The 27405-nt window shown below is 41.5% G+C and overlaps 3 protein-coding genes across 5 annotated transcripts in view; 2 read left to right on the forward strand and 1 right to left on the reverse strand.

Moving 5' to 3' along the window:
* Nucleotides 1–15560, forward strand: part of LOC109889288 (VPS9 domain-containing protein 1-like) — a 46268-nt gene extending 30708 nt beyond the window's left edge. For 2 of the 3 annotated variants that reach the window (XM_031822692.1, XM_020480613.2), the window contains 3 exons: nucleotides 6626–6730; nucleotides 8692–8808; nucleotides 10271–12229. In XM_031822692.1, coding sequence (XP_031678552.1) covers nucleotides 6626–6730; nucleotides 8692–8803 — 217 coding nt within the window. In that variant the 3' untranslated portion in view covers nucleotides 8804–8808; nucleotides 10271–12229. Of the gene's footprint in view, nucleotides 1–6625; nucleotides 6731–8691; nucleotides 8809–10270; nucleotides 12230–12404 lie in introns of those variants that run through there. The other variant, XM_020480614.2, reaches the window with a different exon arrangement.
* Nucleotides 15561–15986: 426 nt separating this feature from the next.
* On the reverse strand, nucleotides 15987–22965 carry LOC109888634 (uncharacterized). Its single transcript, XM_020479795.2, has 6 exons — nucleotides 22805–22965; nucleotides 21573–21680; nucleotides 21305–21444; nucleotides 20975–21071; nucleotides 17048–17172; nucleotides 15987–16821 (listed from the first exon to the last, which is right to left on the reverse strand). Exons 1-6 carry the CDS (start codon nucleotides 22887–22889, stop codon nucleotides 16624–16626), a joined length of 753 nt encoding a protein of 250 aa, XP_020335384.1. The 5' UTR covers nucleotides 22890–22965; the 3' UTR covers nucleotides 15987–16623.
* A 1169-nt stretch (nucleotides 22966–24134) lies between these two features.
* spata2l (spermatogenesis associated 2-like) lies at nucleotides 24135–27405 on the forward strand. Its single transcript, XM_020480615.2, has 3 exons — nucleotides 24135–24511; nucleotides 25158–25480; nucleotides 26079–27405. The coding sequence occupies exons 2-3, from the start codon at nucleotides 25163–25165 to the stop codon at nucleotides 27312–27314; spliced, it is 1554 nt and encodes a 517-aa protein (XP_020336204.1). The 5' UTR covers nucleotides 24135–24511; nucleotides 25158–25162; the 3' UTR covers nucleotides 27315–27405.

Below are 27405 nucleotides of genomic sequence, written 5' to 3' on the forward strand. Positions count from 1 at the left end.
AAACATTTTATTTTGGGAACAAACAGCTACCTGAAGACTGGATGGCCGGGAATTCTTGCGGTTGTCTGTTTCTGCAGTAACGTGAACTCTTATCAACGTGCTGAAACAAGCAAGGTGTTGTAGCAAAGGAGTCTTCGGTTGCCTAGTCAATGCCCCCCCCCCCCCCCCCCCCCCCCCAGGAGGCGGCGGCGGCAGCAGCAGCAGCATACGTAGAAATAGAATAAATGGGATGGCATCCCCATTCAAGACAATTATGGCATAATGGAAGTGTTCCCATAGGTGCAAAGCATGAAGTAAAAGTAGGAAGTGTACCCATCAATATGTGTTTGAGCCACATCAGTTAAAGTAGCAACACGCATGCCCCACATCTGAGGATCTGTCTTTTTCAGCCATCTTTTTTTCAGCCATCTCTGTTTTGAGGGGTGCAAAATCCACTTGTCACTAGGGTTGTTGCGGTGAAGTCATGAAGGCAGTCAAATTCCACGTGACTGTTTAGTTATGGTAATCAGGCTTCTCCAAGCTCTGATGCTGCTGATGGTCATTGGTAGCCTCCCAAAGTTGCTAACTACCTGATACTCCGCACTCTATTGTCCTTCTAATCACTGACATCAATGCAAATGTATTCGAAAATCTAACTGAACACTTCATGAGAGCTCATGTTGCTCAAAATGTCTAGAGGCTATGCAATTGCGAGAGAGAACCGAGTAATGGCCTCTATTAAAAAGAGGTTCCCATCAGTTTTCTATAGGCTAGGCTTGCTATATTTATTTCTCAACCTTGCTAATATTAAGCACATTGCTTCTCTTTAAAACAGGAGTATAGCCTACCTGGCTGACATGAAAATAAACCATGGGGAAAGGTGTCCTCCATTCGCTATTTAAGTGCATAGATGACATGTATTTTTTTCCCCTTTGCCCCTGTTTCGATACAGTGCATAATGGTCCTTTGTAAATCAAAACAAATTGGGTGACAATATTAGGCTATCACTTGTGAATGATGCCCAGCATAAGAAACAATGGCTCTTTTTTCCGTGTTACAATGGTTGTAGCGCCTAACTGGCATGCATAAACTTGAAACTCACGCGCTGCTTGGGGAAGAATTTTCACCATAAAAATGCACCTTTTATAATAAGCATTACATGCATAATTGTGTTTGCAGGTCACTTTTGATGATGGTGGTTTCCTCTTATTGGAACATTTGCGCTTACAGCCTACTACCATGTGCGCATTGCTGTGCTTATAATGTGAAGAAATAGTTTATCATTTTAAGCTAAATGTTCTTATCTGTTGTGGCAGCCACATTGTGTAAGTAGTTTGAGGCTAGTGGTTGTATTAATTTAGGATCCATCGCATCCCACAACTGTCCCAGTCTGTTTGGAATATTTATTTCTTGCATAGAATAGGTCGACCTTTGTACTATGGGGGATAGTAGATTGACATAGGCTAGTACTTTTGCTGTACGTTAGGCCTACTCGCATTGTTGGGAGACAAAGTAAATGTGGACATTTCTTCCAATATCTTCAATTTGCACCTCGGAATTGGATAAGGACACGCGCAGTAGCGTCCCAAATGTCTGTCTTCACTTGTAGCCTGTGAGAAAGACCTGATCACGTGATGGGGAGCCAGGGAGAAGGTGCATTACGGCCCCACAAAGGGGATGCCACCATAAAATTGCTTGTCAAATTGTGAATGAGTTGCTGAAGTGGTGTGTACAGCCGGTGCAAAAAAACTAAGCTGAGCTTATGCCTTTCAAAATAGTTTTTTTCAATTCCTCATTAGTTGCATCATGCAGCCTTACAATGTATTAAAAATCCAAACATACAGCCCAACGTTTGTAGAACCACTGAAGTTACATGAACTCTAAATGAAGCATATAGGAATACCTTTTTCTTTGTTAGCCGCTCAACACAGTGTGCACTCACTGAAATAGTTTGGAGGAAATGTCCTATTTTATTCAGCTTTGTTCAATTGTATTCTTCATGCTATAAAATGTCAAGGCATTCTAAGCAAATCTTGTCTGCTAAATGACCTAGTGTACCCAACAGCCATTTGGCATAGCCAGATCAGGACAACTGTGTATGCTTTTCTGTTCTTCTGAAATAGACTACATTTTCTTCATATCATGTTTCTTTAGACCTGTGTAAAATAATGGATTTATTCGACTTTTTAAAATGTAGGTTTCCAAAGGTCTGCGTCAGTGGCTTGTAGGAAGCCAGGAGATGCTAAATGTGTTTGTTAATTAAACGGTCAATTACCGTGAGACGGACACTTATTTGCTTGACAGTCACCGGCTGATTTAAAATTTGTGACCGCCAGAACCCTACTTGTCACTTAAATCATGCTGGATTGATTGCTTTTGTTGTACTCCTGTGACTTTTTCATACTCTTGCTTGTGCCTGTCGCTTTTTCACGTTAATGTTACGACTGCGGAAATGTTAGTAATGACCTGTCAAACCCCCGATAATAGCTGAAGTGGGCTCAATGGAATACACTATCTTTAGCGTTCTGCATCGTCTCGACAGTTACATCACAAAAACATAAGAAATAACTATTTTGATGGTGTAAATTTGTGGAATTTAAAAAGTTATAATTTAATACAGTTGAATTTTTTACAAATTAGATGCACTAAAATGAATAACTTCTGAAAATGAACACTGATTAGTGATATTATGTCTGATCTCGCGAACAATGTAAAGTATGTATAAATGTGTGTAATGTAGAGCCAAGCGTGTTTATTTTAAACCGAGGCTGTTCTGCTATTGATACACTTGTTGAATTATGCTACAGAACATAACAGTAATTGAGGCAGTCTGGATGACACAGGTGAGTGTATGTAGGCCTAGACATAGCAAGTATTTAGTGGTTGCCACCCCTTTGTTAAGCTATTCATATACACTGAGTAAACACAACTTTAACACCTGCTCTTTCCATGACTGACGAGGTAAATGCTATGACCCCTTATTGATGTCACTTTTTAAATCCGACAAAATATTTAAGTACCTTTGAACGGCCTATGATCGTAGGTGCCAGGCGCACCGGTTTGTGTCAAGAACTGCAAAGCTGCTGGGTTTTTCACTCTAAAACAGTGTCCTGTGTGTATCAAGAATGATCCACCACCCAAAGGACATCCAGCCAACTTGACACAACTGTGGGAAGCATTGGAGTCAACATGGGCCTAGCATCTCTGTGGAGTGCTTTCGATGCCTTGTAGTCTATGCCCTGATGAATTGAGACTGTTCTGAGGACAAAAGGGGGTGTGACTCAATATTAGGAAGTGTTCCTAATGTTTTGTACACTTGGTCTATGAGTGCATTCTAAGAAAACAAAAGAGAAATTTGGCAAATTGAATACCTGAATTCCCGCATCCCAGAACTATTTTTGTCTGCCAGTATAATGTTTTACCTGCTATAATTCAGTAAATATCTAATGGATTTTAACAAATGTAAAAGTTTAAAATATTTTCATCCATTGTCCAAATGGCATTTATTAGAATACTTTTTCAGACCTTTTAATAATTTTGATGACCATTGCTAGTTAAAGGCCTAGTGCTGCCTAGTACTGCATCATATTGTATAAAAGCTGATGAAACTACTACTGTAAAAGTGTAAAAACATTTGATCAGTGTTGCGCTAAATCACCAAAAGTGGACACTCCTTCAAATTAGTGGATTCTGATATTTCAGCCACACCCGTTGCTGACGTGTATAAAATCGAGCACACAGAGACACATTTGCTTTACTGAGTGCTCAGTGACTTTCAAAGTGGTAACTGTCAACTGTTTTCACCTGTCAAATGTGAAAACTTCTAGGAGCAACAACGGCTTAGCCGCAAATTGTTACACAAGCTCACAGAATGGGACCGTCGAGTGCTGAAGCATGAAGTGCATAAAAATAGTCTGTCCTCAGTTGCAACATTCACTACAGAGTTCCAAACTGCCTCTGGAAGCAACGTCAGCACAGGAACTGTTCGTCAGGAGATTCATGAAATGAGTTTCCATGGCCGAGCAACCGCACACAAGCCTAAGATCACCATGCGCAATGCCAAGCGTCTGCTGGAGTGGCGTAAAGCTCGTCACCATTGGATTCTGGAGCAGTGGAAGAGCGTTCACTGGATTGCTGAATCACGCTTCACCATCTGGCAGTCCAATGGACGAATCTGGGTTTGGCAGATGCCAGGAGAACGCTACCTGCCCGGATGCATAGTGCCAACTGTAAAGTTTGGAGTAGGCGTAATGGTCTGTGGCTTTTTTTCGTAGTTTGGGATAGGCCCCTTAGTTCCAGTGAAGGGTAATCAAAATGCTACAGCATACAATAACATTCTGTAGCTGACTCTGTGCTTCCAATTTTATGGCAACAGTTTGGGGAAAGCCCTTTCCTGTTTCAGCATGACAATGTCCACGTGCACAAAGCCAGGTCCATACAGAAATGGTTTGAGATGTGGAAGAACTTGACTGGCCTGCACAGAGCGCTGACCTCCACCCCATCGTACACCTTTTAGGATAAATTGGAACACCGACTGTGAGCCAGGCCTAATCGCTCAACATCCGTGTCCGACCTCACTAATGCTCTTGAGGCTGAATGGAAGCAAGTCCCTGCAGCAGTTCCAACATCTAGTGGAAAGCCTTTCCAGAAGAGTGGAGGCTGTTATACCAGTGAAGGGGGGACCAACTCCATTTTACTGCCCATAATTTTGCAATGAGATGTTTGATGTGCAGGTGTCCACATACTTTTGATCATGTAGTGTATTTCCTGATAGTTGCTGGTTGAAATCTACACACCTTTTAACGCCAGGTTTGCATCGGCAGGAGATTTGGCTTTCCATGGTGACCTTATCTTGTGGTAAGTTGGTTAACAGAGTTCCAAACCTCTCAGACAATGGTTAGTTTTCAGTTTTCTCCTTGCCACTCAGGCCACTCAGACCACTCCCAAACAGTCCTAGGAAAATTCTTGCTTGAGAAATGTTTTGCTAACAGCAATTTAATCTTTTTTTAAATATGGAAATCAATTACAGTAAGGTAAAGTTACCCAGAAATTATTTTGATATTGATGATAATAAATGTTGTATTGGGCCTTTAACATGATTTGAATTAACATTCTACATTACCATGGAAATTCTTCCATCACAAGACCAGGTAGTCATTGTGAGTTTACCAGACAAATTGCCAGGGTTAGGGGTTCGAAGCCCCTTCTATTCATTTTATTGATATGGCAGCGCATGCAGTCAGGAGACGGGAAAATGTGAGTTACAATAAATATCATAATTTGTCAAATGTTTGTTGCTTTTTGAATGGTTATTAGGAGACTGGTCATTTGGCTGACCAATTACGGACACGGCCCTAAACGCATGCTCTATATTTGTCTCCTTGTATTGGAGTGTGCAGAGCAGTCGGACTTTGGATGTGGTTTGCTGGATACCACTTCTTAGCTCTGGCGGATGTAGCTTATTTTTGGGAGCACCATAATATAGTGGCTGCTGGTTATGCAATGGAATATGAGTTCAGAAACTTCCCTTTTCGGTCTTACACTAGATACGATTTGCATTTAGGTCTAGTCAATATATTTTAGTGTGTGTGATTTGTTTTTGGACATGGCAATGGCGTACTGCCATTTCTATTATTGCTTCATCAGTGTGTTTCACTTTAAGAGTTTACCCATAGTATTTAAAGAAAGGCTTCTTCTATTCCGAGGAGTGTGATTGATAACTGCAGAAGAAATGTTAATGCATTAAATGTGATCATTATTCTCACAAATTGTGTTCTTGTATTCACAAGAAAGTATGAATGAATATGTATGCGTGTTTGACTTTGCACATTAACCCACGATCTGTTTTTTCCCTGTCACCGAGCTAGGCAAATCTGCTTTTAGTTTTAATGCACCGTATTGCTCTAACAAAATTCAAAATACATTTCATGTTCTGGTGCTGTTTAGGCAATTTAAAGTGTTGTTTTGGGTACTTATTTGTGGAGGAATGCAACTGTTTTTTGGGTGATTAGTGATGTTTTATTTGTTTCCCATGACTGTATTTGTATTTTAGTGGCAAAATTTAACTTTTGGGGCAACTTGACCAAATAGAAATGTGAGTCATAGATCTATTATACTTGAAAGTAAGTCTAAGAAACGGTATATCGATTCTATGTACAAGATTTCTATGCTTCCCTTTAAGTTTTGTTTTTGTATCTTTTACTTTCAGTTTTGTATGGCAGCTGAAACAACTATTTTTGGTTATGTAAAATGTATTTCACAGCGTTAAGATTGTACAGTGACACTCTACTTCACTTTGTCTTTTTTAAATATCTCCTTTTCCCCCTCGACTTGTTCAATCAGAACTTTCAGATCAACAACCCTGTAATGGCTTTTCAATTATGTCAACATCGTCTATGACTGGTTGCATTATGATGATCCAAGTTTGACCCTGAATGTAATATTTATGTTAACACTGGAATTTATAGACTAATTTCAAGTTTATAGTAATGTTTGTATTGACAGGTAATGAGGGTGTGATTTTTGTGTTGTGATTGAGTGTAAACACTTTATTATAGCACAACTATTTAAAAAATATTTGATTTGGTTTTTAACTAATTTCTTGCCTTTCTGTTAAACTAACCCTCCTTCTCTGTTTCTTTGTCAGTGGGGCAGATGACTTGTTGCCCATCCTCTCCTATGTGGCTCTGCACTGTGAGCTGCCTCAGTTGGTGTCAGAGTGTGCTGCCCTGGAGGAGTTCATTCATGAAGGGTAGGTCTCCAACTCACACAGACTTAAATCCCAGCTCACCTCACAGAAAACACGTCCCCTAATTCCATTCCGCCTGCGACATGCTACTTTCCCCTTCTGGAGACCGTCTCCCCCTCTGGCTCAGTCTCAGAGTTTCCATGCGCGTCAGCTCAGACCACACCCGAGAGTCTATTTATCTCAATTCAAACAGCCTTTAACAGGCTGGTTAGATTGGCAGTAATGAAGACATATAGGGATATTCTCGTTTGGTTTTCCTTCTCTACAAAAATACAAATTAAAAGCTTACTTGATGTTCAGTGGGGCTCACTGGGGACCAAGGCCCTACAGAGGTGGGCCCTACATGTAGGAATTCTTGCTGTGATTTGCAAAATGACTAGTCAAAAAAGTAAATAAGAAGGGGTAATGTTATTTACATGCTTATTATTGATAAAAAAGCATCAAGCCCCTCCCTACCCCCATCATAGAAGCATAGTGATAGACATCTTTCCATCGCTCTTTCTCTCTGACACACACACACACACACACACACACACACACACAAGCAAGCCCTGGCTTGAGTTGCTCTCATGTCTTAGTCTCATTAGCTTAAGGTCACCCAGAGTTGACGAGGCTCCGGCCTTGCACCGCTCCCTTAAGGAAAACCTCCACCCTGCTTACTGTCTTGCCTTGTCACCATCCACGTCTGTTCTTCCCTCCCCCTTTTATAAATGAAAATTAAACTTGCTTCACTGGACCATTTCCTATTGTTTAGTCACGGTATGGTTGGATATGAAGGGAAGTTGATGCTTGAAACAATCTTTATGATAATGAAAATGTAGTGGTTTTTTGTGTGTTTTGGACTAAATAAAATGAATAAAATATGAGGTTGGTATTCATCACTTAATCTGCTGTGACGATTACCAAGATGTGGTTAGGCAGAATTGTATTTTTATTGATTTCTGTAAATTATACACCAACTGATCTTCAAGGAATTCCTACTTGATCAACAAACATTTGTTGTGATTCAAAGCCCTGCTCGCCGGGTAGACAGGGTTCACATTCTGAAGGGACATACTGCCTACATGGTGGACCAGGACAGCTGTGACTAAATCAAGTGTGCCTACTGTGCTGGCCAATTGGAAAGCTGAAATCACCGTTCCTTGTATTGCCAGTGTACCACGACCTACAGCTAAATGTTATACTAGCCTACATGAGATTTCATGACGTTTAAAACCATGGCCAGAAACTCAAAGAATACAGCAAAGAGCATAGCTCAGGAAGTAGGGGTTTTGAGGTTGTTTTTGGGGGGGACTAAAGTAGTGTGCTGGTTCTCTGGGCATTGGAACAATATTAATTTGTGCATGAGGCAGAAATAATGCGAAGTGACTAGAGTTTCATCATTAGGTGGAAGACTGTCCCCTCTCTCTGGTCAGGGGTGTATTTATTCCACCAATACTGTTCCAAAAGTTGCATTTGTCCAATAGTAAATCTTGTTTTAGTTGAAAACTAAACTTTTTGCAACTTTTTGGCGGAATGAATACTCCAAAGTCTCACTGGAGGAAAGGAGAGCGCAGGGACAGTGAGAGGCGGACCCTCTGCTGCTTTCTCCCTCTGCTGACACTGACCATCAGATGCAGGTACCACCAGTCCAGTAAAATAAAAAAGCAAATTATTTCAATTTATGCTCTGCCTCGCAAGTAATACAACCACTGATCTATTTTGTTATCAAAGCTAGTGTTTTTATTATTTAAAAAAATATATGTATGGTCAAAGAACTATATTGGCAGGCCAAGCATGGTATGTTTTAGGCTTAGGTTAATGTTGCATAGGCTTACATTTGTAAAGTTATGTTAAAAAAAAAATATTCTGAGCAGTAGATCTCTGCCTGCTTTTTGACTGCGACAGTGATCTTGGCTCGGAAAAGGTTGGTGACCACTGTTGTACAACGATGGTGCAGAGTTCTAACTGTTCTTCTGTCTAAGGTATCTGATTGGAGAGGAGGGCTACTGCTTGACCTCCATGCAAAGTGCTCTGCAATATGTGGAGTCATTGCACACAGGAGGATTTCAGCTACATAACACTAAATTCACCTGATACAGGTAATGTACATCCAACATGGTTAAACATTTCACTGAGTGCAAATGAGGTCTTTCTCAAATGCAACCCGTTTAGAGGCAACTCTTCAATCTTAATTAGTTTAATTTAAATAATTTGTCTTACCTGTAACAATGATAAAATGAAGTGAAATGTTAAGTGCACAGTGCTATGATACCATTGTGAAAGTGCCCAAACTAGAAGTTATTGAACTGATTGGGGTTGGAGGGTTCGCAGTTGGATGAATCAAATAATATAGTGGGCCCTTGAGCAATGTTTCCAGAGCGGGAGAATTTACACAGGGATTAACTATATGTGACATCATCAAACAGTCCCAGCTAAACTCCCTGTGACATAATTAATCCATGCTAACTAAACATTTGATTTAAAAGTGTGCTCTGTCTGAGAGCTGTCAGTTATGCAAGGCTGTTCAGTTATGAGGCCTCCTCTGTTCCACATTTCAGCTGGAATAACAGATTCCGGTTTAAACGTCAGTCCGACCACCTCCCGATTCATGCATCCAAAATTGGAACAGTCCATTGTTGCAGTGGATTGTCATGATTTGTGGTTTCTCTGTTTGATTTGCCACTCAATGACAAAGGAATGTTTTACCGAATGTAATGTTATTTTATTGGAATTTCGGTATTTGCATTCTTAGTTCATCTCCTATTGATCTGAAATTATTCTGTATAACCACACACATGGGTTCGGTACTAGACTTCAACATAACATGGTGGTGCAGGCTAGTGCTGCAGTCCGATTCTCTACCCTTCTCTCAAGTGTGCACTCGTTCAACCCTCATGGATATCACAAGGATTGATGTAAAAGGGAAACTCCCTAACTCATGCTTATGCTAATCCAATGTTTTTAACTCTATGAGGAGGTGTGAACAAGTGTACACTTTGGTTAGAGGAGTAAAGGATCGGAATGCAACCTAGGAGCAAGTGAATAGCATCTTTTCTACACCAAAGAACATTGAAGTTCTTTGATTGGAAGAGTGTCCTTTAAATGCAGTAGCGGGACACATTGTAGCTCTCACTAGTCTATAGCAGGTGTACTGAAATAATATTATTATAATATAGAAATATTATTAATATAAATAATATTATTTGACACAAACTTCCTAGGTGGCAGAGTTCTGGATGGATATTGTAATTTACCTTGCAATCCATTCGACCCCAAACTGTTCACTCCTCTTGTTGGCAGAGAGAGAAATGTGCAGTTTTAGAACTAATTTCCTGCAATTCTACAGATTTTACATGTCTGTTTGTTCATATGATACCAGGAGTTGAATCCCAACTGAATTCCCCCCCCCACCCAAAAAATATATATTTTTAAGTCTGGGCGCACGGTCTGTATTGACCCCGTTCTGGGTCCGGATCCGGCCTGCAGACTACCTTTTTAGTATGGCTGGTGTATAGGGTGTTGTGTAACAATGAATTGAGCGCTTGTTGTTTGCTATTTCAGGCTGCTGCTTTGAAATGGAAACCAGTATTCCCTGTGTTGCAGTGCTCTGAAGTGGCAGTGCCTGTTAGCTGCAGACTGGACTACGGTTCAACTTAATTCAGTGTTCTGAGCAAGAAATGACTTTGGCTGTCAAATTAATTTTCTTATTTAATTTATGCAACAATGGTTCTGATGGGCTGAACCTAGTTTCCAAGTTCTGTTTCTGTTCACCCAGGTGATTTGACAAAGCCTGCTTGTTACCTGGACTAGCTGCAATGTGGAATTTCTTTGCTTATGACTGCCATTGAGGGGCATTTAGGTCAAGTGCTTGAAGCTTTGTCATCCGTCAACCTGAAGTCTGCAAAATATTTTAATGCTATTGTCCAATATTGCTCAGTTTTATTGCTTTCGTTTAGGAACTGACCCTGTCATTTTATTAAATGAATGTCTGAAAGATGACTATGTACTACCATAGAGCAACATGTCTCTCTTTTGAAAAAAAAAAAAAAGCATGAATTGATCAATTATTGTGGAGCTGCTTACAGAATATTAATAGAATAATTTATTTTAGATGTCAGGATTCCAGTTCAATTTTAATGCTTGCATTCAGGTTATGTTTTAAGGTAATGCACACATGTTGCTAAAGAACTAGGTTGCTGTGAGTGATTTGAAACTATGCTAAGTAATTGTGTTTCGTTAGAATGTGTGTTCATGCAAGAATTTGTAGGGACAATGCCTCTGAAAAATTGCATGCAAAATTGAGATATGGGCCCCCCAACAAAACATTTTGGGACCATGTTTAGAACTAATTTAGTGTCAAATTAGTTTTTAATTTATCTAAATATTTAAGTATTTTGTGCATTTGGGTGGATGGAGTTCTAGGGGTGATTCTCACAGGGTTATGGTTAATCGCTCTTTTGGCAATATTTTTTAATTCAATTCTGACTTCACTTCTGAAAGTCTCATCAGTTAAACGAATTCACTGTAATAGTGTGGACGCCAGCATGCACTTGCAGATAAGATATGAATTGTATTGCTACTGTGGTTGAACATTTTAACCACTGTTTTATACTTACAGAATATATCATGAACTGGTGTCAGTACAGTATTAGGTTGAGGTTTAATGTGGGATAGTGATGGATTTAAGGGAGAGTTTTAGTGTTTAGAAGACATGCTGAGAGTTGACCAGTCACTCAAAGCACTGCCTGATCTTCAATGGTTGCGTTCCAGGCTGACTACATTGCAGATGCATTGCACAACGCCAAGATGGGTGTTTTAATATATTCGCTAACCACATCGTATGATATTGCAATCTGATGCCAAACTGCACATTTTGACGAAGCACGCAACCATTTGTTGACGTAATGCAACGCCTTTGACATAGTCGGCCTGTCTCTCACAGCTATATGAAAATGCAGAGCACGGACAACTCTTAATACCTGGTTTATTGACTAAATTTATCATTTTTATTCATACTGTTTTATGCTGTTTTCTATTTAATACTTTTTATTTGGTCTGTTAAAGAAATGAATGGGTCTAAAAGATGTAAAAATGTTTTTGACATCCTAAAATAATTGTACCACCTGTCAGCATTGTCTTTTGAAACCATCTGTGAAAATTGTAACACCAAAAATGTGCTAATATGTACTGTGTATATTTTTGTGAGAAGTATATAAATAATAATATAATGGACATAATGGGATGTAAGGAATGCTGTTGTATTTCACACAGTATGTGAACCACTACATTGACTCAACTAATTATGACCTGTATTTTGTTGTTTTTTTGCTCTTGAAGCCTTGTGAACATGTATGTTGGTTACACTCAGATTCAATATGTTATTTTATTGGAGAACCCCCCCCCCCCCCCCCCCCCCCCATAGACATTCATCTGTGTGGAGGGTCTTAGTCTGGCTGGTTATGATATCTGTGTATGTGTTGTCCTGGAGGTTTATAACAATAAAGAAGTTGAGGAAAAGTGTCCCTCTGAGAATTTGTTAATTATCATTCAAACGCTCTTCTGCTGAAGATATGCCCACTCCAAAAATGCGAAAACATTCAGCCAACTCCTTTATATAGCCCTGCTGCATGCCCCTCCCCGCTGCACTCATTTGACTGACACTAGAATCTAATGCATTGTTTTGCTGTTTCTTTAGGATGAAGATTTGTTTAGAACAGACATAGAGAGCGGTTGGGGCAGTGTTGACCTGATGGGTCTGTGTGCTGGAGGCCTGGCAGGGAGGAGGGGCGATAGACACTGACGGTCATATGGCTGGATTGTTCAGAGTGCTTCCGGACCAGAGGAGAAAACATGCCATTGCGAATCAGGAGGAGTCCAGACAACCGCAGAGGACTAACTTTAATGCATAACTCGTGCTCATTGTGTGTCCCCTTGAATCCCTTCAAGTCCACTTACCTTGTCACACACATGCAAGCTGAAATCTCAGTCAGAGCTCGGATCCTATCAGGACCCATTATGCCGTAACAGACTACTCAGTCCCAGCCTCCTTGCCATGATACACTGCTCCATTCCCAGACAGATCCTCGCAACCCCTCTTCCACCTCCCCTCATAACAGCCTATTACACATACACACTCCGTGTGGTGCTGACATCCATTATACACAGTCTATAAAGCAAGAACACCCGAGTGGGCTCCCAAATGGCACAATCAAGGGTCTGGAATCAAACCGGACTCTGTTTTGATTCCAGGCTGTATCACAACTGGCTGTGATTGGGAGTCCCATGGGGCACGCCACAATTGGCCCAGTGTCGTTTGGCTGGGGTAGGTCGTCATTGCTAATAACAATTTGTCCTTAACTGACTTGCCTATTTAAAAAATAAATAAAACCTCTTTCCATGACATGGACTGACCAGGTGAATCTACAGTACACAGTTTCGTTGTAACCCTTGACAAACACACCTCATTCAACTCATTGAGGGCTTGATGATTAGTTGAAGTTGAATCAGGTGTGCTTCTCCAGGGTTAGGATTCAAATGTGTAATGTTAGTGTTTACTGGAGGACCAGGGTAGGGAAACACTGGTGTAAGGTACAGGAGGAGCTAGAGGTAAAGCAGCGGAATGTCTGTACCTCGGTTGGCCAGACCTGGGTTCAAATACTATTTAAATTTATTTTCAATAGATTTCTAAACAAGTATTCAGATAACCTTTATTTGAAGAAAAAAAAGTAGTTTAATATTGGAATGTATTTGTAAATACACTGTGCTTGGGTGTGTTTTTGAGCGGATTACTTTTGCCTTTCAAAGTTTGTTGCATTATGGGGTTAGAAATTGTTTGACTTGCACCTACATGTTGACTGCAAACATTTCAAAGGTCATGAAATTGTGACTGCAGGTTTATGCAGTTGATCAATATGAGCAGCTATCGCCTGCATGATTGACTATTGTCAGCTAATCATTTGGGTGTTTTTGTTTGACCCACAACAAATGTGACCAACAACATGAAAGAAACAGGAACCAACTCTGTATACAGTGGATATGTACAAATGAATGTGATATTTGAGTCCCCCTTTCACCCATTGATTGTACAATGTACAGACATATTTTCAGGTTGTGAGGGCTTGATATGGAGGTTGGAGACATGTTTATTTCGATGTATAAAAGATGTTCTTTATAATGTCAACACTGCCATGTTGCACTGAACTTTGCTGTTGGAAAACCACATCAGTGTCTGACTTTTGGTTGTCACTGATACACCTCCCCCTACTTAACTCCTCAACCTTTGTCAACAGTTGGTTGCTTTAGCCTTACCACTCAAACAAGCCCACTGACTCAAATACACTCCCACGGATTAAACCCAGGTATTTACTTTCATATACAATTTGGTTGACTACTTGGTTTTTACAAATAACCATTCAAAAACTCTGCAAAAAACAAGTACTTTTATTTGAGTTTTTGAAAATACTCAGATAAAATATATTTAATAAACAAGTATTAAAATACACATGCACTGTATTTGAACCCAGGTCTACTGGTGGCCTGTTATATCAGCCTATAACCCTGTGTGGGGTACAGTGTCCTGGCTCTAGAGTGTGATCTATACCAGAGGATGCAGCAATAGGAAGCCCTAGGTTGAGATAGTTGGGCTGAACTTGACAACAGCTGTTAGGTGGGTTCATCCTCACCAAAGGACCATGCCAGGTGGCCTGGAAAGTATGAATGACAGCTACCCAGTGCATTTGTCACCCCATTGCCTGCTGACATCTACTGTTCATGTCAACATTGGGAACTAATCATCTGATAAGATGTGTGAGGCCATGCCCTGACGATGCTGGCGTGAGATCAAACTGTCCTCTCCATCTCTCCCTGACCTCAGAGCTGGGCACAAAGTTGATTAAAGTCTGTGGAATGTGTAAGCCTCCAGAAAGGTCTCCAAAAACACCAAATAACAATTATTTTAATATATACAGCATTAAACAGACAAATCCCTCTGCTCTCTCATCACACCACTCTGAGTTGTTTCCCTGTCTGTCATATGTGGACCAGACCACACACACACCCACATTATTGTAACGAAGATTCATTGTAACAAAGAAACACTAATACTTGCAGGTGCTTAAGTGATAAGAGCACATGTTCAAAATGTTATTTTCAGAGTTTCCCAGAATGTATCAAGTAAATCTGTTGCCTGCCAGTCTGTCTCTCAGCCTGACTGTATGTTGCGGTGTCTTTTGGCCTGTGAATGTGAGGCATTTGTTTTTGTTTTTAATTGACAGCTTAAGCTTTGGTAAGCACTTGCTACACTCACACGGAAAGGGGAGCATGATACTGCCAAGGTCTCATATTTGTTTTTCCGTCTGTTTTAATCCCTTAACTGATTCACATGTTTTAAAGGGGGATCGGTCAGTCCAATGTTTTATGAAAACCAGAAAAGAAATTTCATGCCCACTTCTTAACTTTTCTACCTTGCTTGATATCATGACTTCAGTCTGTCCTTAGTGATCTGTTGTGTCTTCAGGTACAAGTCCAGCCCAGGCAATACTATCTTAAACTTAACTAGTGCAATTCATCATTTGCATTTCAATTGTCTATAATACATATTGAATTACTTTAATGCTATATGAAGACAGCTGTATTTGTCTGTTTTGGTTCCTTTTATTTAATGCAGAACTACACCATTGTCTACAACAGCTTCAGTGCCTCTTAGTGATATGTCAAATGAGGTCAGGTGCCATACAACCTGCATAGTGCTCTTTGAGGCGGGAGACCCTGTGTGACCCACTGAATGCTTAAAATACTCATGTTACATCGCTCTAATTTTGTAATACATTAAAATAAATCCCTTCTCACCCTTCTTCCTCTTTTAGAAGCTGATTCATGATGTCTGCCTTAAGAACTTGTAAGTCCACCACTGTCCCTCCTACCCCTACAAAAGACAGTTCTCTTTTCCTATTAGAATAAGAAATGGCATCATACAGGAGGGTATATCAGCATTAGTGTGTGTAAACAGTGCTTGACTTGGGCAGAAGCTCACTGGAGCTGAGTACTGGCACCTCAGGTGTTCTACTGCTTGAGCTCCTGTACCTCTATAGAATATTAGTATTGTGAAGTTCCTAAATATAAAACAGTACTGGCACCAAGTCAAGCACTGTGTGTTAATGTGTTTGTGATGGAAAGAGAAAGACCGGTGGATTCTTACACGCTGCTCATTAAAAGTTGGCTTAATTGAGCTGTCAGCCGACAGTCAAAACAAAACCACGGACAACAACCTTTGACCCAACTCGGTTAGTTAGTGTTGCCTCGGCACAATTCAGTTTTTTTTATTAGCATGACAAATATACATTATTGTTGCTAAAGCATGCATGCCATTAACAGAACAGTAGACAAAGACAACAATGCACTCTGTGATATTTCTTTACCTCCGGGGGACCTCCCACCTCCTCATCCCCTTCATTGTTTATTTAAGGATGTGCCATCCCAGATAATTGGACCCAGATAAAAGGGGAGGGCGTCTGTGAACAGGACAGAGAGTCACGCTACGGGACACAAATGTTCCAAGACCCTGTACCGCCATCTTTTACTGCCTCACATTTTATTTGTCACATGCTTCGTAAAGAACAGGTGTAGACTAACAGTGAAATGCTTACATCTTAGAGTCATTCTGCAATTTCCCAACAGAGTACATCTAGATAATCTACACTTGTAAGCACTTGCACAGTTCCATTGTTCTTGTTATTAGTGTATGAACACTGGAACAATGAAGGACTGTGCAGAAGCTGGTATGAAGTCGCATAAAGATTGACATTTTCCTTACAGATATATAATTTGACATGCAAAGAAAACCACATGAACTGACTATAGAATAAAAATGGATGTGGATTGACTCGAGCACTATGGTATTGATAATCTGCAGGGATTTATGGCAGAGAGGGGCAGCGTTGAAGGTTACCCTCTAGAATGACGGTTTTTAAGTCTGCCGGGCAGTTGACAGGGAACACTGTGTGGGTGGTGTTCTTTCTCTCCACCAATGTGGCCACAGCCTCACCAAGGTCCAGGTGGTTCAGGTAACCAGGAGCCACACGCTCTGGAGGGGCCACACCTGTGTTGATCTTTACCTAAAAGAGCAAGAGAATGGAAGCCAGTTGTCATTGATTAATGAGTCAATTTATGGTATATGAAACCGCAAACAATGCAAGGGAATGTTGTATTCATGATCGCAATGTTGCAGACAACTTTTATCAACAATTGCTATTTGGGCAGACAGACAAGTACTGCAACTGACACCCCAGCTAACTATCCAACCAAGCAATGGGAGTTTCATGTTATGGATCTTGGCCAAACCTGGTTGAGTTTGCAGGGTACTTCTGGGTACTCCTCTCGTAATACCTGACAAAATGCCAGGGTGCTGGCAGCGCCAACAGTCAGGAACCCTGTACCTGGCATCAACAGCTTCTCCCCAGCACCACCTGCGGCACAGCACACATCACTGCCAAATAACACTCCAGTCATACTCAGCAAGTGCAAAGAGAAAAATCATGTTATATCAAGTGGGGAAGAAGGTTGTTCCTCAAAACAAGGTGTTGCCCATCTCTCACTCAAACTTGGCAAAAGGTCCAATCACTTTCACATAATGCTCAGAAGGACATATACTACTGTACTGGCTGCAGGGCCGGCTCTAGCCTTTTGGGAGCCCTAAGCAAGATTTTGTTGAGGGCCCCCTACCTCGAGGCAAAATATTTTAGTGCCCCCCCCCCCCTTTTGACAGTGGAGAGTTTAAGTTAATTTCCTGCAATTCTACACATTTTGCGATGGGGAGTACGTAAGATTTTATGGGTTTAAAGGCCCAGTGCAGTCAAAAACATGATTTCTGTGTTATGTTTTCAGTGCATTTGGAAAATATTCAGACACCTCCCCTTTTTCCACATTTTGTTACGTTATTGCCTTATTCTAAAATTGATTAAATAAAACATGTTCCTCAGCAATCCACACACAATACTCCATAATGGCAAAGTGAAAACAGGTTCTGAATACACATCTTATTTACATACGTTTTTGCACCCTTTGAAAATTAGCTTGGATGCATCCTGTTTCCATTGATGATCATTAAATGTTACTACAACTTGGAGTCCACCTGTGATACATTCAATTGATTGGACATGATTTGAAAAGGCACACACCTGTCTATATAAGGTCTGACTGTTGTCATTGCATGTTAAAGCAAAAACCAAGCCATGAGGTGGAAGGAATTGTCCGTAGAGCTCCGAGACAGGATTGTGTCGAGGCACAGAACTGGGGAAGGGTACCAAAAAATGTCTGCAGCATTTGAAGGTCCCCAAGAACACAGTGGCCTCCATCATTCTTAAATGGTTGAAGTTTGGAACCACCAAGACTCTTCCTAGAGCGGGCCGCCCGGCCAAACTGAGCAATCAGGGGAGAAGGGCCTTGTTCAGTGAGGTGACCAAGAACCCATTGGTCACTCTGACAGAGCTCCAGAGTTCCTCTGTGGAGATGGGAGAACCTTCCAGAAGGACAACCATCTCTGTAGCACTCCACCAATCAGGCATTTATGGTAGAGTGAAAGATGAAAGGAGAAAAGTACAGAGAGATACTTGATGAAAACCTGCTCCAGAGCGCTCAGGACATCAGACTGGGGCGAAGGTTCACCTTCCAACATGACAACGCAGCAGTGGCTTCGGGGCAAGTCTCTGAATGTCCTTGAGAGGCCCGGCCAGAGCCCGGACTTTAACCAGATCGAACATGAAATTAGCTGTGCAGCGACACTCCCCAGCCAACCTGACAGAGCTTGAGAAGATCTGCAGAGAAGAATGGGAGAAACTCCCCAAATACAGGTGTGCCAAGCTTGTAGCGTCATCTCCAAGAAGACTCAAGGCTGTAATCCCTGCTAAAGGTGCTTCAACAAAGTACTGAGTAAAGTGGTCTTAATACTTATGTAAATATAATATTTCCGTTTATACAGTTTAAAACATTTGCAAACATTTCAAAAAACATATTGCTATATCATTATGGGTATTTTGTGTAGATTGATGAGGGATAAAAACTATTTAATCTATTTTAGAATAAGGCTATGACAAAATGTGGCTAAAGCCAAGGGGTCTGAACACTATATATACACAAAAGTATGTTGACAACTTAAAATTTGTTGATTCAGCTATTTTAGCCACACTCGTTGCTGACAAGTGTATACAATTGAGCACGCCGCCATATAATCTCCATAGACAAACATTGACAGTAGAGTGGACTTACTGAAGAGCTCAGTGACTTTCAACGTGGCACCGTCATAGGATGCCACCTTTCTAACAAGTCAGTTCGTCAAATTTCTACCCTGCTAGAGCTGCCCCGGTCAACTAAGTGCTGTTATTGTGAAGTGGAAACATCTAGGAGAAACAGCGGCTCAGCCGCGAAGTGGTAGGCCAGACAAGTTTACAGAATGGGAACAACAAGTGCTGAAGTGCGTAGTGCATAAAAATCCTGTCCTAGGTTGCAACAGTCACTACCGATTTCTAAACTGCCTCAGGAAGCAACATCAGCACAATAAGTGGTTGTCAGGAGCTACATAAAATGGGTTTCTATGGCCGAGCAGCCACACGCAAGCCTAAGATCACCATGCACAATTCCAAGCATCAGTTGGTGTGGAGTAAAGCTCGCCGCCATTGGACTCTGGAGCAGTGGAAACACATTCTCTGGAGTACTGAATCACGCTTCATCATCTGGCAGTCTGTCAGACAAATCTGGGTTTGGCAGATGCCAGAAGAATGCTACCTGCCTAGTTTGGTGGAGGAGGATTAATGGTCTGGAACTGTTTCATGGTTTGGGCTAGGCCCCCTAGTTCCAGTGAAGGGAAATATTAACGCTACAGCATACAGTGACATTTTAGACGATTCTGTGCTTCCAACTTTGTGGCAACCGTTTGGGGAAGGCCCTTTCCTGTTTCAGCATGACAATGCCACCATGCATAAAGAGAGGCCCATACAAAAATGGTTTGTCGAGATCGGTGTGGAAGAACTTGACTGGCCTGTACAGAGCCCTGACCGCAACCCGATCGAACACCTTTGAGATGAGTTGGAACACTGACTGCGAGCCAGGCCTAATCGCTCGACCTCACTAATGCTCGAGGCTGAATGGAAGCAAGTCCCTACAGCAATGTTCCAACATCTAGCGGAAAGCCTTCCCAGAAGAGTGGAGGCTGTTAAAGCAGGAAAGGGGGGGGGGGGGGGGGGGGGCGAACTCCATGTTAATGCCCATAATTTTGGAATGAGATGTTTGACGAGCAGGTGTCCACATACTTTTGGTCATGTAGTGTATTTCTACCTTAGGAGGTTGGAATAATACTGTGACATTGTGAACATGATGACAATGCCTTTTTAGTGAAAGAGCTGTTTGAAAAGACTGCTTGTTTTGGTGGGATGGAGTTTTGGCCTTCCATGGTGACATCACCATGCAGTGAATTAGTTTTTTGACCAATAAGAAAGAGAGTTCCAAAACTGCCAATAACAGCTAATTTTCAGTTTTTCCTTCCCCACTTAGACCACTCCCAGACAGTCCTAGCAAAATTATTTGAGAAATTGCTCTTTGCTAAGAAGCTATGTTTATTTTTTACCATTTTAATTTAAATCAATCACAGTAAGGTACTTAATTGTTACCAGAAATGATTTGATACTGAGATAAAAACAACTGAATTGGACTGCTAAAGCACATTTTCCACAATTATATATATTTTTGCCATGGGGCGGAGAGAAAGCGTTGCAACTTTATAACAAATTTTATGCAATTCTACTCATTTTGCAATGGGGCAGAGAGATTAGTTTTAAAACGGCAGACAATTTCCTACAATTCAACACATTTTGCCATGACTTATGCCATGTTAATATGATATCTGAGTGAGAATGACGAACAAATCAATGGGGGCCCCCCAGAGGTCAGGGCCCCTGGGTAAGTGCCCTGGGTGCCCAGTCGGTATTTGGCCATAATTACTACAAGTTTAGATAGCTGGTTAGACTAACTACCAATCTAAAAATTGTAAGCTGACATGGCTAATTGAGTGACTGTCAGTAACTGACAAAGAAAAACTACTGATGCACAACCACATTTCAAAATTGCACCTGGTGCATTCTACTAATCTTACTCTCACCAATACATTGAGACACCGACTGAGTTCCCCAGGGGACATAAGCGACCGCTTATGTCACTTGTGCCGGAACCGGCACTGACTGGCTGGGATGTTGGGAGGGGCCCAGGTGGGAGACTCACCTGTGATAAAGGTGTAGGTGCAGTTGGGGTCATCTCTCACCAGTGGAAAGAAGACCTTCCATGATACAAAGGTGCTGAACAGCAATGTCTCAATCACCTATGGGTGGATGAGAAGAATAAGGAAAATAATAGATTAATACGGAGAAGAAAGGAGGGAGAGAGGTGGCGAATTCAATACGAGAGGAAAATCGAGAAAGTTGTGGAACTGACAGCAAAGAGAGGAAGACTGGAGTGAGGCTTAAAAACAAGGAAGTCGTGGCAGCTTAAAAGATAATGGTGATGATATCAACTCTGGATCATGGATTAGTCTGAGTTGTGTTGAGGACTCACCCAGTGTAGTTCTTTCAGAGTCTGGCTATGTGGAGGTCCACCCTGCCACCAGCTGAAACCCAGAGATGACACAATGTCTGTCACCTTGCCAACAGACTTCAGAAGGGCCTGCTTGACCACCTCTGCCCCTTCCTCTGAACCTAAGAAAAAGAGTAAGAGTTTGAGAGGTATTTCCATACACTACCTTTTGGGGATATGGGATACTTTCAACAATACTCTCACTTGTAAAATGTGTCGATGTAAAATTGTTTCTGACAAGAAGTATTACCAACATTCCCCACTAGAGTGGTGAGGTTGTCTTTGGTGGAGGGAGAAACAAACCCCCTGAGTTTATCCAACCTGCTGTTGTCTCTGGAGATAACCGCCACCTTGAAACCTAAAAACAAGTATAGTACACAGTCACAATCAGGACATGTCATTATCAAATGTGACTGATGTAACAGTATAAATTTAGACCGTCCCCTCGCCCATACCCGGGCGCGAACCAGGGACCCTCTGCACACATCAACAGTCACCCACGAAGCATCGTTACCCATCGCTCCACAAAAGCCGCGGACCTTGCAGAGCAAGGGGAACTACTACTAAGGTCTCAGAGCAAGTGACGTCACCGATTGAAACGTTATTAAGCGCGCACCGCTAACTGAGCTAGCCGTTTCACATCCGTTACACTGACACATGGCAAACAAAAGAGCAATTTTACTGCAGTAGATGGTTCTGCTTACAATGTTATATGAAACAGTTAAAATGTAAGAGGTCATGTTACTATACTATAAAAAATCAATTTAAAAAAAGTCAGACTGTGTGGTTAGACAAATTCATGATTGAAATGATGATACCCTCTAACAAAAAGTACATCCAAAAGGGCAATACCAATCAATTAACTCAGCGTCGTGACATTTTGATCCAAACCATACATGTATTATCTATTGCTTCCCGACGAACCTGTGTCTAGACTAAGCCTTTTTACCAGCACTATTGACGAGAGAAAAAACAATATATTAACATTATTATTGAGGTTAACTGCTAGTTGGATTTCAATTCCTAAGACCTCAAGATGAAGTTTTCGGATATTCTTAAGAGAATCACACCTTGAATTATGTGCGTAAAGGAGATGCCAGTTGTTTTACGGGCAAATGCACTCATGACAACCACATTGACACCGCCATAATCCTTATTTTCCGCGCAGTCTCAATTACTAAAATGTTTATTTCATATATTACCGAACAATATACCTTGAGAAACGCATAAATCAACTAACTTCCCAGCAGAGCCATGCTGATCCAGCCGACAACGACCATACGTGCGTAAAATGTCACGTGGCATACAATTTAACAGACCTCTTCATATATAGCCTATCCTTCATATTTTGCACGCGGGACCTTTTAGATTAATTTCACCTCTTAATCCGGCCCATTGATCGTGGGCAGAGGCATTGTCTTGGCGCAGGTGTATCGGTTCCCAGATTCCAAATGCTCCCTAAACTCAATGAGGACATCTTACCTTTGTCAAGGAGTGCTTTAACTATTCCAGAGCCAACTGTTCCTGCTCCACCGAGAGCTAACACAACTCTGTCAGCGTTTGACATGCTGGATAGGTCCACAGGACTGAACAAATGAACAGTTTTAATGAGACTGACAGTCTGAGTCTATGGAGAGCATTTTGTACCGCCCGGGACCTTTAAACAAATCATAGCGGCCACAGTTACGCCCTTCTACCAGTGTCACTGAAGCCACGCCCGTATCAGGTGAAAGAACAACCCACAAAACCTAACTGATTTGATCTCTCTCTCTCACAACGACTACATTTACATGCAAACAGTATTGCGGATAGTAGCTCATATCCCGCTTAGGGTCTTATTCAGGATAAACTGTTTACATGCACCTTTGATATCCCGTTCAGGATTATCCCTGTATCCTTGAATAAACATAATATTCCTAAATTAAGTTCATATGAGTTAAATTGAATAGTAACTGAAATCTGGACACTGGCTGTAGGCCTACGACCTCTCACGTGTAGCGTAATATAATATTACATCCAGCAGAGGTATGAATGTCTTGCTGTAAAATGATACAACGAATGTTAATTTTGTCTCGGGAACAGGAGTGGAGAAATATGATTTCTTTCTTTCAGCATCTCTTGAGAAAATGTGAAGGAGCATGTAATGTGTTATATTTGACACTCTCATAGAAGCAGACAGTATTTCAACCACATAACATATGCGCCCAAGATGAATTTAAGTCTTATCAGAAACGTGCTTCATCGTTTTCTCAGCTTTTCGTTCCCTTAATTAAAACCGGTCAAACTGATGACATTGGACATTTTGCACAGGACCAATCTTTACACTGTTTGAGTTATTGCGTTTCCCCCCTCCCTAAACGAAACAGACAACTTTACCGGCGTTAACTAGATTCATGCATTCATTCTATCGATGTAAGACGTTAAGAAGGTAAGAACTACTTTATTTAGTCTTCCAGAGTAACAAGATATGACAGAAGAGAAGATATATTTAACTATGGGTGACAAATAAATGGCATACCAAATGTCAGAAATTATAAGCAGAAACGTGTCTAAAAAAGTATCCAGTATGCTATACGGTCCAGTAAGAGTATCAGCAAAATAGATTATTATGGTGGATCGAACTGCGCAGGTAAGCCTACTTTTTGAAGTGATTTGTTTGAAAATCAGATGAAAACATCATGACATAACACCATAGACTGCACAACACCCATGATATACCCACCTAAGCCTGCACAGACCGTGAAAAATAACAGTAAACAGTATGCATGTAAACGTGGTTAGTGAATAAATGATGACATCGATAGAATATCGCGCACTCTGGTGGAGAAAAACATAGATTTCGGATGAGCTCAAAGCAGCCTGTTGAATTCGTAGATGTATATTCATAGTCACAGACTCCTCACTCTCTTGCTGTATTTTGAATATTTATATTGCTGTATATTAAGAAAAAAATACGCAATTGAATGGTTTGGAAATTTGTGAAGTATAAAAATATACTTATTTTGTCAAACCATACGGGGGGCTGGCGGCCGAGCTAAATCGAAGGCCCCCACACTTTTAGGGTGACACGTGACGGGTTTATTTTTCGGAACTCAGGGTTGGGTTCAAATCACGCTCGTCAATTTTTACAGCAGTGTTCCTTGCATTTGTGATGGTTTAAGGAAAGGTCCCACCATATATAAAGTGTTGGTGAGTTGTTTTTGTTTGTTAGCAACTTGGTTTCATATGTTTGCATTATTTAGCTAGTAAGCAAGTTAGCTATATTACTTAGCTTATAGCTAGCTGGCTGGCTAGCTAACGTAGTTGCCAAAACGCACAAGCAAGTGGACGATGGAGTTGTGTGGTTGAATTTCATAGCTAAAATTATTTCTTTAAACATAGTGTCAGCAAAATTGTACGGGTGGACTGGTGTCATTGACCGAGCCCAGCAAGTTGCGCAAAAGCTAGCTAGCTGAATAGCTAGATAACTAGCTTAGTTAAAAAAAAAAAATGTAACATTGTTTTTTGACGTTAACGCTACTGCTGACTTGTAACGCAATTAAAAGTTGTAACAGCGTGTTATAAATATTAGACCAAATGTCTACTTTTTAGCTAGAAAGCTAGCTAACTAATCAAGTCTCATCAGGTCACTTTCGCTTTCATTTTAGGAAGGGCGACATTTTCATCCCTAATGTAATGACTGAATGTTATGGGACCATTCTCCTGGGATGTAAATGTGTGATAAACAGACGTCATTTCTAAAAACAATACCTAGGTCAAATGATTCCAGTTGCAGTAGAGTTCAGTCAAGGGGTTTCATTGATTATTTTGTCTTTGTTGGTTTTTTTCTATGTAGCTGAGATGACTGTCCCTGGGAAGAAAGCCAGGGATCTGGTGGAACTGTACCGGGTCAGTTTGGAGCACCGGATTGAGCAGGGTGACTGGAACCTAGTATGCAGAGATGAGGAACTGATTAAGAAGGTAGAGGGACTGCTGATGGGGGACTGTGCCCAGGACACACATTCCTTGGGACTGGACCCCCTCAGTGTAATGGAGGACTCGCTTCAGACAGCACAAGGAGTTGGATTGAAGGGGCTGGCTAGAGCCTTTGAAGTGCTGGAACTGGCATCCCTCAACCTGTACTTGTGTCCCTGGAGAAAGGAATACAGAGTGGTAAAGGTATGCTAATTTGGGGAATATACTGGTAACTGCGAAAATGAAGGAAATGCCAACAGTGTGTTGATGGGGCATTGAGCCTCCATGAGCTGCCAGAACAGCTTCAATGCACCTTGGCATAGATTCTACAAGTGTTTGAAACTATACTGGAGGGATGCGACACTATTCTTCCATGAGTAATTCCATAATTTGGTGTTTTGTTGACTCCAGGCAGTGCTCCAGCTGTGTTAAATTGGGTTGAGATCTGGTGACTGAGACACGAATACACCCCTTTTAAACTCCATATGCTCCTTTGAGACTTTCTAAGTCAGAGTTATTTTCTAGCATGCTAATTTTTATACATGACCCTAAGCATGATGGGATGTTTTAATTGCTTAATTAACTCAGGAACCACACCTGTGGAAGCACCTGCTTTCAATATACTTTGTATCCCTAATTTAGTCAAGTGTTCCCTTCATTTAGGCAATTACCTATATATTGGTGGAGTGCTCATCAGCAATGTATAATCTCATCATGAATGCTGTTTTGGCTTCAATTGTGTGACTTTGCCTTTGTCCAGAAATTTAATTTTAATAACAATACAACCTTCCTCCTTTTATAGATGTTCTCAGGCATGTTCACACATTACATCAAGCCGGCGCTGTCCATGCAGCAGGTGGCTGATCTGTTTGGGTTGCTTGGGTACCAGGCTTCAGAGGCCAGACTATGTGAAGAGCTTAGGCTGTGTTCCCCAGCCCTCCCAGTGGACACCCTTCTCCGCCTGTCCTGTGCTTTCTTCACTGCACGTTGTGAGTGTCGCTTACTGCTGTCTGCCATAGTACCCCAGGGCAGAAGGGTGGAGTGGGAGCTCAACCTGGTGCAGGAGAGGCAGAAAGGTCACAGCCTGCAGATAGCATTGGACAACAGCAAGAGAAGGTTGGAGACTATACCACAGGAAGGGGATTTTCTTGAGTCATCTACTATAGAGGCAGACTTGGATTTGTACACAGATGAGTTTAATGGGCATAAAGAAGTTGGGTTAGTCAGAGATCCTCTCTATTCACCAAGAAGGGTGTACACGAGAGGGCTTTCTTCTCAACGAGAGAATATCTGTGTCTCCTCACTGAACTGCCAGTTGATTAAGACACCATCATTAGCACCAACCAGAAACACCCCAACTCGCAAGCAAAGGGAAAGTCCAAATAAAGAGTTGGCCATGTCCGGGTCAGATAAAGGGGATTCACAATTGCTGTCTGCAAAAGCATCAGAGAATGCCCACCCTGTGTCACCAGGGGGCAGTCAGTTCTGCATCGAGTGCTACCCTAGCCCTTGCATCCATCATTGCAAGAATTGCAATACCTTACGTAGCTTGAACTGCCCCATATTGGAGAGGTGCAAAGACGAGGGTCGTGAAGTAAAACATATTGATGGTGAAGTCCTACAGGAGCAGAGAGGGAGCAGTGGATTATCACCACGGCTAGGAAGTCCTGGAGAGGGAGGTGTGCCACTCTATGAGGATAAGAGGGAGTTCTGCCCTCCACTTGATGTTTTTGAAGCAGGAAGCCTTACCCCTCAGCCCATTCCTTTTCATGACTGTTGCAACACTGCCAATCCAGACCCTGAGGTTACCTGCCTCACCTGCAAGGTATTCCACAAAAGAGCCTGTAAAATGTTGGAGATGTGCCAGAGAAAGCACAAGATGCTCATGTTGGATGTCTGCTCAAGTGGGTTGGGGTGCACAAGGCCCCCTTGCAAACTATGCAGATACTGCAGTGTTGTGTATTGTAAAGACTGTTGGTATAGAACACCACTTCAATGTGTTTGTGGCTACCCTTTTGATGAGTCCTCTGAAGTTTGAATTTAGGAACCATTTTAAAGGTACTTGATGGAATTGGGAAAAGCACTGATAAAAAAAAAAAATGCCTATAAATATAATGATGGCAATCACT

Source organism: Oncorhynchus kisutch, linkage group LG4 (assembly GCF_002021735.2).
Source record: "Oncorhynchus kisutch isolate 150728-3 linkage group LG4, Okis_V2, whole genome shotgun sequence".
Lineage (NCBI taxonomy): Eukaryota > Metazoa > Chordata > Actinopteri > Salmoniformes > Salmonidae > Oncorhynchus > Oncorhynchus kisutch.